The following is a 14,875-nucleotide window of genomic DNA, read 5'->3' on the forward strand; positions in this document are numbered from 1 at the left end:
CAGTACTCCCTATTCACCCATGACTGCACGGCCACGCACGACTCCCACTCAATCATCAAGTTTGCTGACGACACAACAGTGGTAGGCCTGATCAGCAACAATGATGAGACAGCCTAAATGGAGGAGGTTAGAGCTCTGGTGGAGTGGTGTCAGGACAATAACCTCTCCCTCAACGTCAACAAAACCAAAGAGCTGATCGTGGACTACAAGAGACTGATCATAGTGCAAGCTCCCATCCACATCGACTGGGCCATAGTCAGGACGGTCAAAAGCTTCAAGTCCCTCGGTGTCCAATCACTGAGGACCTGAAATGGTCCCATCACATCGAAAATGCGGTGAAGAAGGCACTACAGCGCCTCTTTAACATCAGTCGGCTGAAGAAATTCAGCATGGCCCCTAAGAACCTCATGAACTTCTACAGCTACACCATTGAGCGCATTCTGTCGGGCTGCATCACGGCAACTACACCGTCCTCAACCGCATGGCTTTTCAGAGGGTGGTGTGGTCAGCCCAACACACCATCAGTGGCACGCTGCCTGCCCTCCAGGTCATTTACAGCATTTGGTGTCGAAGGAAGGCTAAGAAGAAGATCATTAAGGACCTAAGCCACCCGGGCCACAGACTGTTCACTCTGCTACCGTCTGGCAGATGGTACAGGTTCAACGGAGCATTGACCAAGAGGCTTGGAAACAGCTTTCATCACTAGGCCATCAGACCATTGAACAGCTATCACTAGCCATCTTCCTGCCCGGTACTCAGTCCTGCAGCTTAGAGACTTTTGTGCACACATACTCCCACACACTCACACAAAACATAAACACGCAGACTCTTGCACTCACGTATACACTCACACACGTGCATACACCCATACTCACAAACACACACACACACACACACACATACACACACACAGCCAATGCTGCTGTCCCATGTACAGTATATAGAGACATGAAACACTGAACACTTCCTGTTTCTTTTATACTGTTATTCACACTTTATTTATATACTGTATTCTCGACATAGCTCATTCTAATATATCTACTACTGTACATCACATTTTAAGACGCTGTTTATACACACCGCATATTTATATACTGGATGCTTGTCATAGAAAATATGCCTACTGCTGAACATACCTATCATTTTTAGTATATATTTTCAGTGTTTATATGCATAGATTGCATTTAGATTACTGATACAGTCTTATTTGGTTTGTTAATTGGATTAGTTCTGACATTTCTTTATTTCATTTTTTATTCGTTTTTGATTATTGTGTACTTGTTTGATATTTTACTGCACTTAGGCCCTAGTAATATAAACATTTCGCTTAACCCGCTATAACATCTGCTTAAACTGTGTACGCAACCAATAACCTTTGATTTTGATTTGAACAATCATCATTCTCCCTCATGTATTATAAAATATAAAGTGTCTTAATTAAAGATATGAGTTTTTGGCAATAACAACTAGGTAGTATGGGGTGGCAGGTAGCCTAGTGTTTAGATTGTTGGGCCAGTAACCGAAAGGTTGCAAGATCGCATCCCCAAGCTGACAAGGTAAAAATCCGTCGTTCTGCCCTTGAACAAGGCAGTTAACACACTGTTCCTAGGCCGTCATTGTAAATAAGAATTGGTTCTTATCTGACTTGCCAAGTTAAATATAAAACTATGTGACTGACTGCCTCATTTGTCTTATGTAGCAAAATTTGAAATAGTGTTTTTTACATTGGATAAAAGTAGAGATTCAGAGCTAGAAAATGGTATATCATACACTGCAGTTGAGGAACAATGGGAAAGTAATTCTGCTTTGAAAGTAAACCCACTTTTGAGAAAATGGCACTTGAATGTTTTGATACTCCTACAGTGCCTTGCAAAAGTATTCATCCCCCTTTGCGTTTTTCCTATTTTGTTGCATTACAACCTGTAATTTAAATTGATTTTTATATGGATTTTATGTAATGGACAACCCCGAAGGAGCTGCAAAGCTCCACAGCGGAGATTGGAGTATCTGTCCATAGGACCACTTTAAGCTGTACACTCCACAGAGCTGGGCTTTACAGAAGAGTGTCCAGGAAAAAATAAGCAAACATGTTTGGTGTTCGCCAAAAGGCATGTGACAGACTCCCCAAACATTTTGAAGAAGGTACTCTTGTCAGATGAGACTAAAATTGAGCTTTTTGGCCATCAAGGAAAATGCAATGTCTGGCGCAAACCCAACACCTCTCATCACCCCGAGGACACCATGCCCACAGTGAAGAATGGTGGTGGCAGCATCATGCTGTTTTTCATCGGCAGGGACTGGGAAACTGGTCAGAACTGAAGGAATGATGGATGGCGCTAAATACAGGGAAATTCTTGAGGGAAACCTGTTTCAGTCTTCCAGAGATTTGAGACTGGGATGGAGGTTCACCTTCTAACAAGACAATGACCCTAAGCATACTGCTAAAGCAACACTTGAGTGCTTTAAGGGGAAACATTTAAATGTCTTGGAATGGCCTAACCTCAATCCAATTGAGAATCTGTGGTATGACTTAAAGATTGCTGTACACCAGCAGAACCCATCCAACTTGAAGGAACTGGAGCAGTTTTGCCTTGAAGAATGGGCAAAAACCCCAGTGGCTAGATGAGCCAAGCTTATAGAGACATACCCCAAGATACTTGCAGCTGTAATTGCTGCAAAATGTGGCTTTACAAAGTATTGACTTTGGGGGGTGAATAGTTATGCACTCTCAAGTTTTCTGTTTTTGTCTTATTTCTTGTTTTTCACAATGTAAAATATTTTGCATCTTCAAAGTAGTAGGCATGTTGTGTAAATCAAATTATACAAACCCCCACCCAAAAATATACTTTAATTCCAGGTTGTAAGGCAACAAAATAGGAAAAATGCCAATGGGGTGTGAATACTTTCGCAAGCCACTGTACTGGAGAGATCTTCTTTGTCTACATCCATTCAGCACTGTTCACACCCACTTAAGCCTTAGTCCCACCCATCTCTTTAAGAATTCACATATGAGGCCATGTGGCAAACACACGCTTTAGTAAAACAAGTCTATTTTAGTAAAACAAGTCTAAGTTTATTTGTCACATGCACAGGATACAGAAGGCATAAACGGTACAGTGATAGTACTTGCATAGTAGCAATATCAAAAATAGAAAGTGTCCAGATAAAAATATTTTATCATTATTTTATCATTATTAGATGACGCTTACCCGACACACTTGTCTAAATTGATGGGTCATGTGAAGGAAATGCTATAACCACTCCACCCACATCTAGCTAAGTGGATGGGTCACTATTGTCTAGACATGTACACATGCTCATGAAATACAATCAAATGGCGTAACCACCCCCAGACACACCTGTTCCTTTGATGGGTTATGTAATATTACGCCCGAAGTGGAGTCTTTTGTTTGGACACATAGATAGCTAGGTAGCTAGCTAGCTAAACAATGAACTGGCATAACCCGAACTCATACTACTACAAATACAAACATTGTCATAGCTGTAGTATGAATCTGCAGGTAGCGAAATCTAAGAAACTCGGTTCAATGTTAACTAGCTAACATTAGGCTATAACTAGCAATGGCAATTTTTTTTTATATATATTTTTTTATTTTACCTTTATTTTACTAGGCAAATCAGTTAAGAACAAATTCTTATTTTCAATGACGGCCTGGGAACAGTGGGTTAACTGCCTGTTCAGGGGCAGAACGACAGATTTGTACCTTGTCAGCTCGGGGATTCGAACTTGCAACCTTTCGGTTACGAGTCCAAATGGATTTCTGATTTGAATAATATTGCTACACAGATCATATACGTAACCTTAGCTAGCAAGCCAGAAAGCTAAAGTTTGCTAGCTAACTAACAGTAGCTAACTAACAGCTAACTAAACTTTCTGACAAAATTAAAAACGTATCTGGAAAATTTTGCTAGACTTTTACATGGATGAACGCTTCATGGCAGACTGGAAACATTGAACTCCATTTTGTTTGTAGCTACATCTTGTTTGGCCAGCTTTGTGTCAAGTCACTTCGGTTCACACTGACCGTGGTGTGTGCAGAAAGTAGCCCATCACTTTTTCCTACTGATCTGACAATAGCGCCCGCTAAATTCAGGGTATTAATGTTGTTGAGGAAAGTAGCAAAACTTTTGTAGTTCTTGATGGCTATCATTATATCTTTTCAAAAACCGCACAGTAGACAGGACTGTCAACACATACTGAACAGCTCATGTTAAAGACAGAAGCGTGCTACATGGCAGACCAATCCAAACTCATCTCCTGGCATGTCCAGCTCATACATTAGTTCAGCCAATCATGGCTAGTGGGAAGGTTGCTGGCTTTTTCCATGGCTAAACCAACTAGGCTCATAATTTAACAATTGTATTCATGGAATACAAGTTTGTTATTAAAGCACATGAAAATTCACATGTTCCAGAAGGCATTTCTGCCCAAAACAATTTTCTTCAAAAATAAATGTATACGTTCAAATGCTGCTCCTGTGAAGTAGTGACGTGCGACGTGACGTGCGAAATACGCCTAGTTTCCTGAAATGAGTCACATATTTCCTAAACTTACAGAAGGCTTGTAAAGTGTGGTGTACCGCACGACAGATCTCTAGGTCCGCTACTCTTTTCTATGTTTACCAATGTCCTACCACTGGCATTAACCAAGCATGTGTGTCCATGTATGCTGATGATTCAACCATATACACATCAGCAACCACAGCTAATGAAGTCATTGAAACCCTTAACAAAAAGTTGCAGTCTGTTTTGGATTGGGTGGCCAGTAATACACTGGTCCTGAACATCTCTAAAACTAAGAGCATTGTATTAGGTACACATTATTCCCTATGTTCTAGACCTGAATCTGGTAATGATTGGTGTGGCTGTTGAACATATCGAGGAGACTAAATTACTTGGTGTTACCTTAGTTTGTAAATTGTCATGGTAAAAACATATGGATTCAATGGTTGTAAAGATGGGGAGAGGTCTGTCCGTAATAATAGATGCTCTGCTTTTTTGACAGCACACTACACAAAGCAAGTCCTGAAGGCTCTAGTTTTATCTTATCTGATACAGTGCCTTGCGAAAGTATTCGGCCCCCTTGAACTTTGCGACCTTTTGCCACATTTCAGGCTTCAAACATAAAGATATAAAACTGTATTTTTTTGTGAAGAATCAACAACAAGTGGGACACAATCATGAAGTGGAACGACATTTATTGGATATTTCAAACTTTTTTAACAAATCAAAAACTGAAAAATTGGGCGTGCAAAATTATTCAGCCCCTTTACTTTCAGTGCAGCAAACTCTCTCCAGAAGTTCAGTGAGGATCTCTGAATGATCCAATGTTGACCTAAATGACTAATGATGATAAATACAATCCACCTGTGTGTAATCAAGTCTCCGTATAAATGCACCTGCACTGTGATAGTCTCAGAGGTCCGTTAAAAGCGCAGAGAGCATCATGAAGAACAAGGAACACACCAGGCAGGTCCGAGATACTGTTGTGAAGAAGTTTAAAGCCGGATTTGGATACAAAAAGATTTCCCAAGCTTTAAACATCCCAAGGAGCACTGTGCAAGCGATAATATTGAAATGGAAGGAGTATCAGACCACTGCAAATCTACCAAGACCTGGCCGTCCCTCTAAACTTTCAGCTCATACAAGGAGAAGACTGATCAGAGATGCAGCCAAGAGGCCCATGATCACTCTGGATGAACTGCAGAGAGCTACAGCTGAGGTGGGAGACTCTGTCCATAGGACAACAATCAGTCATATATTGCACAAATCTGGCCTTTATGGAAGAGTGGCAAGAAGAAAGCCATTTCTTAAAGATATCCATAAAAAGTGTTGTTTAAAGTTTGCCACAAGCCACCTGGGAGACACACCAAACATGTGGAAGAAGGTGCTCTGGTCAGATGAAACCAAAATTGAACTTTTTGGCAACAATGCAAAACGTTATGTTTGGCGTAAAAGCAACACAGCTGAACACACCATCCCCACTGTCAAACATGGTGGTGGCAGCATCATGGTTTGGGCCTGCTTTTCTTCAGCAGGGACAGGGAAGATGGTTAAAATTGATTGGAAGATGGATGGAGCCAAATACAGGACCATTCTGGAAGAAAACCTGATGGAGTCTGCAAAAGACCTGAGACTGGGACGGAGATTTGTCTTCCAACAAGACAATGATCCAAAACATAAAGCAAAATCTACAATGGAATGGTTCAAAAATAAACAGATCCAGGTGTTAGAATGGCCAAGTCAAAGTCCAGACCTGAATCCAATCAAGAATCTGTGGAAAGAACTGAAAACGGCTGTTCACAAATGCTCTCCATCCAACCTCACTGAGCTCAAGCTGTTTTGCAAGGAGGAATGGGAAAAAAAATCAGTCTCTCGATGTGCAAAACTGATAGAGACATACCCCAAGCGACTTACAGCTGTAATCGCAGCAAAAGGTGGCGCTACAAAGTATTAACTTAAGGGGGCTGAATAATTTTGCATGCCCAATTTTTCAGTTTTTGATTTGTTAAAAAAGTTTGAAATATCCAATAAATGTCGTTCCACTTCATGATTGTGTCCCACTTGTTGTTGATTCTTCACAAAAAAATACAGTTTTATATCTTTATGTTTGAAGCCTGAAATGTGGCAAAAGGTCGCAAAGTTCAAGGGGGCCGAATACTTTCGCAAGGCACTGTATATTGTACAGTCATATGGTCAAGTGCTGCAAAGAAAGCTGCTGCTGGCCCAGAACAGAGCGACACGTCTTGCTCTTCATTGTAATCAGTGGGCTAATATTAATAATATGCATGCCAGTCTCTCTTTTGGTTTTAGTTGAGGAAAGACTGACTGTGCCACTCCTTGTTTTTATAAGATACATGAATGTGTTAGAAATTCCAAATTGTTTGCATAGTCAATTTACACATAGCACCATCAGACATGCCACCAAGGGTCTTTTCACAGTCCCCAGGTCCAGAACCAATTCAAGGAAACCTACAGTATTATACAGAGCCACAAGTGCATGAATCCCTTCCATTTTATAAAGCGCAAGTGAACAGCAAATCTGGTTTAAAAAAACAAATAAAGCAACACCTCACGGCACAACGCCTCTCCCCCATGTGACCTACTTGTTGTATGTACTGACATGTATGTGTAACTGATAGATGCACACACACATTAAATACATGTTAATGTTGTTAAATATATGTAAATTATAAACTATTTTGTCTGTAATGTCTTTTTCGTTATGTGTCGGACCTCGGTAAGAATAGCTGTTGCCATTGGCGTGGGCTAATGGGGATTTACAAGCATTTCGCTACACCCACAATAGCATCTGCTAAGCAAGTGTATGTGACCAATGAAATTTGATTTGATCCTAATAAATCAAATCAAAATCGAATAATAACTGCCAAACGAAATATAAGTCTTGATATTAGTTGGCAGGGGTCTTTACTTCAACATGATTGTGTTTTGATGTATTTGTAATACCTTTTAAAACTTTAAGACCCCTTTTCCATCTGTTTGATCAGAATTAAATTATTAAATTGTTTAGGATGGAAAATGGTTGAAAAATGTATATATGCCTTTTCTTATAAGTATAGACGCTTAGCTTTCATTTGACACCAAATTTGATGTACTCTTATGAACTTCACATGTTAGTGCTTATGGGACAGGGTCCTGTTTATAGATATCAATCAGTGGAGGATTTGGAAACTGGGTAACATGTTTAAATGTTTGTTTGAGAGTTTTAATGATGATGTTAATGATGACTAAAGTGATAAAGAATGTATTCCTTCCAATGTTAAATGTAGTATTGGGGCGATGTCCTGTTTATAGATATCAATAACAGCAAAAACATTTAATCTGCCAATACTACACTGAGCCCTCTTTTGAGACATGCCAATGGTGGCAGGTTTGACAGATTTGAAGTCTGTTGTTGTTGATATTTTATAAACAGGAAGTGGCCCCGCTGTGCATGCTGATGTCGTGTCTCTGAGTCTACCTTTAAGTTTTCATATTCAAAATCATACTCACATCAAGCCATGTCTAATTCTGAGTTTATATTATATGACACCCTTCAGTGCTATTTCGCAGAATAATCTAATTGCCCCTTGGGAATCAAGATGACATTCTATGCTGAATATTATGATCAGCTAAACTAGGCCTGATTTTTTTTCTTTTTTTTTTTTTACAGTTAATCATGACTGGATTGAAGAACTAAACCTGTAAAATCAAGGATAAATCCTTGCTGCATTTGACAGCACAGAGCATTATTTTAAAGCCTTAATCTTTGAAAATGTATTACACTATTTTTTTAGTGTCGGACCTTTGCCATTTCAGGTGCTCAATTTGCCAGAGTTTAGTTAGTCAGAGAGCAGAATTTTGCCTGAGAGGAAAATTCAGGTCTGTCTGGATTTTAGTCCTAGATTAGGCCTAAAGTGCTTTTTAGTCTATGATTATGCTTATTGCATGTCTGGGAAACCAACCCTTCAAAACTACTACTATCCCTTTTGGTTTAAAATGTGCACCGACGCCATATCTAAAATGGCCTCTCCTTTTCTCCCCAGTCCGATGTCTGCTCTACGGCCGGGGAGCTGTCTAGGGCGTCAGGTGTGGATCCTCCTGGCCATGACCCACCTCACCCTGGATTTCTCCCTGTGTAGCCCCCTCAGTCAGGGCCTGGGGATCAAGCTCATCCCCAAACCTGTGCCTCGCCCCCGGCCCCACTCGGCGCCCCTCTGGGAAACTCCCAACATTCTCCATTGGAGGACTGTGAGCACTCTGGCTCACCGGCTCCTCAACCCCGTTCCACTGCCAGACAGCAGGGGAGGGCCAGTGCCAAAGGTCAGGGGTCAAAAGTACAGGAGACTGGCACACAAAGGACAGCCATGTAAGGAGTGCCGGTTGAAATACACATCCACCGAGGTGGGGGATTCGGCAGCAGCGGTAGGTCTTCCCAGGGGGAGCAAAACAGACGTGGTGAGGTTGTTACGGAGGGCTCGGAGACAGCTGAAATGGGACGCCGACGACAAATCTCAAGATGGCAGGACCACGACTGTGGCCGGATATATCGACTGGGGACCCACAGGGACGGAGGACAACTTTGACGATGGTGAGGGGAAAACGGCAGCCAACTCCACACTGTCCACCAAGGCCTTGACCACTACTGTGGCCACCACCACCACTACCACCACCAAGAGTCCACAGAGGACGTTCGCAGTGGTGACCACACCACACCCTAGGATGCTGAGCACCACCAAGGCCAGCGTCAGTTTAGGGGAGACTGTCAAACCACCAAAGCCATATGGAGACACACCAGGTAAAACTTCTTTCCTATTTTTTCTATCATGCAATTTCGAAAGTCATTCATCTGTATTTCTATCCTGTTTTAAGTGCAGCTGGATTTGGCATGTCAAGGCTAGTCAGGAAGACAGCAGGAGTGCATCACGTTATTATACACCCATTGCTAACTGTTTGAAGCAAGATTTTGGCATGAATTGCAGTTGTCTGGGACAGATAAGTAAAGAATGTGTTGAATATTTGTGTAAAATAAGTGAAATATCATTCAGTGATGTAAGTGTTCTTATTTTGACATATCTAGGGTATTGAGAGTAATGGACCCCTCAAAATTGTTCAACTATTCAAAGCACATCTTCCCTAACCATCGGCCAATTAATATTTTAGGACACTTAATCTTTCCCCTGAATTTAAAGGAGCTGTGACTCAGAGCAAACTGTTTTGTTTTATTCAGCAGTTTTTGTTTTCAGAATAGGCATATGCCATGTTTATACCTCTGTAGTTACATTGCCTATCGTAAGTATTCACCCCCTTAGATTTCTTAACATTTTATTGTGGGATTAAAATGGATTTAATTGTCTTTTCTTGTCAACGATCTACACAAAATACTTTAATGTCAAAGTGCTAGAACAATTCTAAATGGAAAAAAAATAAATGAAAAATAAAAAACAAATATATCTTGAGTATTCACACCCATTAGTCAACACATGCTAGAAACACTTTGGCAGCGATTTCAGCTGTGAGTCTATTTGGTTAAGTCTCTGAGCTTTGCACACCTGGATTGTGCAATATTTGCACGTTATTTTTTTTTTAATTCTTCAAGCTTTGTCAACTTGGTTGTTGATGGTTGGTAGACAGCCATTTTCAAGTCTTGTCATAAGATCATCTCCCAGTCTCTGGTGGAAAGCAGACTGAAGCAGGATTTCCTTTACAGTTTTGCCTGAAAAACTGCTCAGTCCTTGATGACGACAAGCATACCCATAACAGGATGCAGCCACCCCCATGCTTGAAAATATGGAGAATTGTACTGAGTGATGTGGTGTTGGATTTGCCCCAAACATAACAATTTGTATTCAGGACAAAAGGTTAATTCCTTTGCCACATTTTTTGCAGTATAACTTAAGTGTCTTGTTGCAAACAGGATGCATGTTAAGAACTACTTTTATTCTGTGCAGGATTAGATTAGTATTGTAGAGTAACTACAATATTGTTGATCCTATCACAGTCATTAAACTCATACTTTTTAAAAATCACCATTGACCTCATGCAACTCAGTTTGGAAGGATGCCAGTATCTTTGTAGTGACTGGGTGTATTGATACACCCCCCAAAGCCAAATTAATAACTTCACCATGCACAAAGGGATATTCAGCTTTTTCTTTTTTTTTTTACCAATCTACCAATTGGTGCCCTTCTTTTTGAGGCACTGGAAAACCTCCCTGGTCTTTGTGGTTGAATCTGTGCCTGAAATCCAATCCACTACTTGACTGAGGGACTTTACAATTACAGTATGTGTATGTGTGGGGTACAGAGATGGACATTAAAAATAATGTTAACCTTACTAGGGCAGGTGTTCAACCCCTCAACAACATTCTGGTGAAAAGGCAGCGCGCAAAATTCATTTAAAAAAAATGTAATTATGTAACTTTCACACATTAACAAGTCCAATACAGCAAATGAAAGATAAACATCTTGTTAATCTACCCATCGTGTCCGATTTCAAAAATGCTTTACAGCGAAAGCACAACATTAGGTCATAGCCAAGTCAAAAAAACACAGCCATTTTTCCAGCCAAAGATAGGAGTCACAAAAAGCAGAAATATAGATACAATTAATCACTAACCTTTGATGATCTTCATCAGATGACACTCATAGGACATCATGTTACACAAATGTGCAGTAATGTTTTGATTCCAAAATATCTGGTGATTTTGCAGAAATACTCATAATAAACATTGATAAAAGATTCAACTGTTATTCACAGAATTAAAGACAGACTTCTCCTTAATGCAACCGCTGTGTCAGATTTAAAAAAAACTTTACGGAAAAAGCATAATCTGAGAACAGTGCTCAGAGACCAATCCAGCAAAGAAATAGCCACCATTTTGGAGTCAACAGACGTAAGAAAAAACACTATAAATATTCACTTACCTTTGATGATCTTCATCAGAAGGCACTCCCAGGAATCCCAGTTCGACAATAAATGACTGATTTGTTCCATAAAGTCCATCATTTAGCCGCTTGTTGTTAGCATGTTCAGCCCAGTATAAGCCAAACGATGTATGGAATCAATCTTTAGGATAAATCATCAATAAGGTTCCAACCGGAGAATTTCATTGTCTGAAGAAAAGCACTAGAACGAGAGCAAACTCTGTCGGGGGCGCGCGTCACAAGCCTGAGACACCCTGCCAAACCACTGACTCAAAGAGCTCTCATGAGCCCCTCCTTTATAGTAGAATCCTCAAACCATTTTCTAAAGACGGTTGACATCTAGTGGAAGCCCTAGGAAGTGCAACTTCATCCATATCTCACTGTGAATTCAATAGGGACTAGGTTGAAAATCGACCAACCTCAGATTTCTCACTTCCTGTTTGGATTTCTTCTCAAGTTTTTGCCTGCCATATGAGTTCTGTTATACTCACAGACATCATTCAAATAGTTTTAGAAACTTCAGAGTGTTTTATATATAATACTAATAATAATATGCATATATTAGCATCTGGGACAGAGTAGGAGGCAGTTCACTCTGGGCACGCTATTCATCCAAAAGTGAAATGCTGCCCCCTAACCCAAAAAAGGGTAACTCATATTATATTAGTCCATGCAACTTATTATGTGATTTGTTAAGCAAATTTCTACTCCCAAACTTATCTAGCCTTGCCATAACAATGGGGGTGAATACTGATACAGAAAAACCAATACATTGTATTTATTTATTTATTGTTAATTTTGTATTTTCATAGAATGTCCATTTCACTTTGACATTATGGAGTATTTTGTGTAGATCAGTGACAATTAATCACAATTAAATCCATTTCAATCCCACTTTGTAACGCAACAAAATGTGAAAGAAATCCAAGGGGGGTGATTTCTTATGATAGGCACTATAGGTCTATTCGTTTATACGGGCATTGTATTACTGTTTTGAAAGTGTTAAATATATTGTGATTTGCAGATAGAGCATTGTTAAATTGTTCTTACCACATGCTTGTGGTACCATGGTATAACTAAATATACAGTACCAGTCAAGGATTTTTCTTTACTTTTACTATTTTCTATGTTGTAGAATAATAGGGAAGACATCAAACTATGATATAAGACATATGGAATCATGTAGTAAGTGTTAAACAAATGAAAATATATTTTATATTCTTCAAAGTAGCCACTTTTTGCCTTGATGACAGCTTTGCACACTCTTATCATTCTCTCAACCAGCTTCATGAGGAATGCTTTTCCAACAGTCTTGAAGAAGTTCCCACATATGCTGAGCACTTGTTGGCTGCTTTTCCTTCACTCTGTGGTCCAACTCATCCCAAACCATCTCAATTGGGTTGAGATCGGGTGATTGTGGATGCCAGATCATCTGATACAGCACTACATCACTCTCCTTCTTGGTTAAATAGCCCTTACACAGCCTGGAGGTGTGTTGGGTCATTGTCCTGTTGAAAAATAAATGATAGTCCCACTAAGCGCAAACCAGATGGGATGGTGTATTGCGGCAGAATGCTGTGATAGCCATGCTGTTAACGGTGCCTTGAATTCTAAATAAATCACTGACAGTGTCCACAGCAAAGCAACCCCACACCATCTCCGTGTTTCACGGTGGGAACCACACATACAGAGATCATCTGTTCACCTACTCTGCGCCTCACAAAGACACGGCGGTTGGAACCAAAAATCTCAAATTTGGACTCATCCGACCAAAGGACAGATTTCCACCGGTCTAATGCCCATTGTTGTGTTTCTTGGCCCAAGCAAGTCTCTTCTTATTTTTGGTGTCCTTTACTGGTGGTTTCTTTGCAGCAATTGCGACCATGAAGGCCTGATTCACGTGGTTTCCTATGAACAGTTGATGTTGAGATGTCACAACACAACTAATTGTCTCAAACGCATTAAGAAAGAAAGAAATTCCACAAATTAACTTTGAACAAGGCATACCTGTTAATTGAAATTCATTCTCACCTCATGAAGCTGGTTGATAGAATGCCAAGAGTGTGCCAAAACTGTCATCAAGGCAAAGGGTGGCTACTTTGAATAATATTTTGTTTTGATTAACACTTTTATGGTTACTACATGATTCCATATGTGTTATTTCATAGTTTTGATGTTTTCATTATTTTTCTACAGTGTAGAAAATATTTAAAAAATAAGAAAAACCGAGGGCCTTAAGTAAAATTAATGCCATAAAGATTTGCACAATAGGAGAGATATGCACAAACATGACAGATATGGCAAACCTGCAACTCATTACACCTGACTTTTGGCAGGGATTTGACGACAAGAAAAAGACAAGAAGTTTACCCACAAAGAAAAAAAGTTATTACGATAGAAAGCGATTTGTAGTCGTAAAATCACAGCCAAAGGTCAGGTACCTAAGCGCTTCCAAATATGGAGTTGGAGGTTTGCCATATCTGTCATGTTTGTGCATATCTCTCCTATGTGCAAATCTTTATGCCAGTCATTTTACTTAAGGCCCTCGATTTACATATACAAATCAAATGGTGTTTGTTTGTTAATAGTGAATTGCATTTGTGGATAGTGATTTACATTTGTGGAAAGTAATTTATATTTGTGGATTGGTGATTTACATTTGCGAATTCATTTGACGTGATATTGATCCCATATTAAATGTTGTTACCGATTACTGTCCATTTGATGTACAAAGTAATATGTGATTTTATGGTCTCTCCAAGTCTCTCCATGCCGCGAACACATGAAGTGGACTGGCTATGCACATTAGATTGACCATTTAATGAAATCAACGAAGAGGCTCTGCTTCTTTAATGGACTATGCAGGTGGCAGTAAAACCAGAGTGAGGTTTAATGATGTATGACCTAGCACTATGTTAACTGACTTTTCCCATTGGGTAAATTTACATGAATGTCATACAATCACGTTCCCACTGCAGAGGGCAACCAAAGGGTCCGCTGAAATATATTGACCACTAAACTGTACAAGTGTTAAAACATCTCAAGACATTGTAGACTATGGACATTTGGCCAGATGTGGTAAATGCCAATACACAACTATGCAGTAGGATGATGTCATTGAACATACAGTGCCTTCAGAAAGTATTCATACCCCTTGACTTGTTCCACATTTTGTTGTGTTACAGACTGAATTCAGAATGAATTCTGAATTCTCACCAATCTACACAGAATACCCCATAATCACAAAGTGAACACGTTTTTAGAATTTTTTGCACATTTATTGAAAAGGAAATACACATCTAATTTACATATGTATTCACACCCCTGAGTCAATACATGTTAGAATCACCTTTGGCAGCAATTACAGCTGTGAGTGTTTCCGGGTAAGTCTCTAAGAGCTTTGACCACCTGGATTGTACAATATTTGC

The 14,875-nt window shown here is 39.8% G+C and overlaps 1 protein-coding gene across 1 annotated transcript in view; it reads left to right on the plus strand.

Moving 5' to 3' along the window:
* LOC110532391 (adherens junction-associated protein 1) overlaps positions 1 to 14,875 on the plus strand; it is a 77,416-nt gene that overhangs the window by 43,142 nt on the left and 19,399 nt on the right. The window contains exon 2 of the mRNA XM_021616263.2: positions 8,568 to 9,319. Within this exon, the coding sequence (XP_021471938.1) occupies positions 8,572 to 9,319 (748 nt within the window). The 5' untranslated portion in view covers positions 8,568 to 8,571. The remainder of the gene's footprint in view (positions 1 to 8,567; positions 9,320 to 14,875) is intronic.

Source organism: Oncorhynchus mykiss, chromosome 9 (assembly GCF_013265735.2).
Source record: "Oncorhynchus mykiss isolate Arlee chromosome 9, USDA_OmykA_1.1, whole genome shotgun sequence".
Taxonomy (NCBI): Eukaryota; Metazoa; Chordata; class Actinopteri; order Salmoniformes; family Salmonidae; genus Oncorhynchus; species Oncorhynchus mykiss.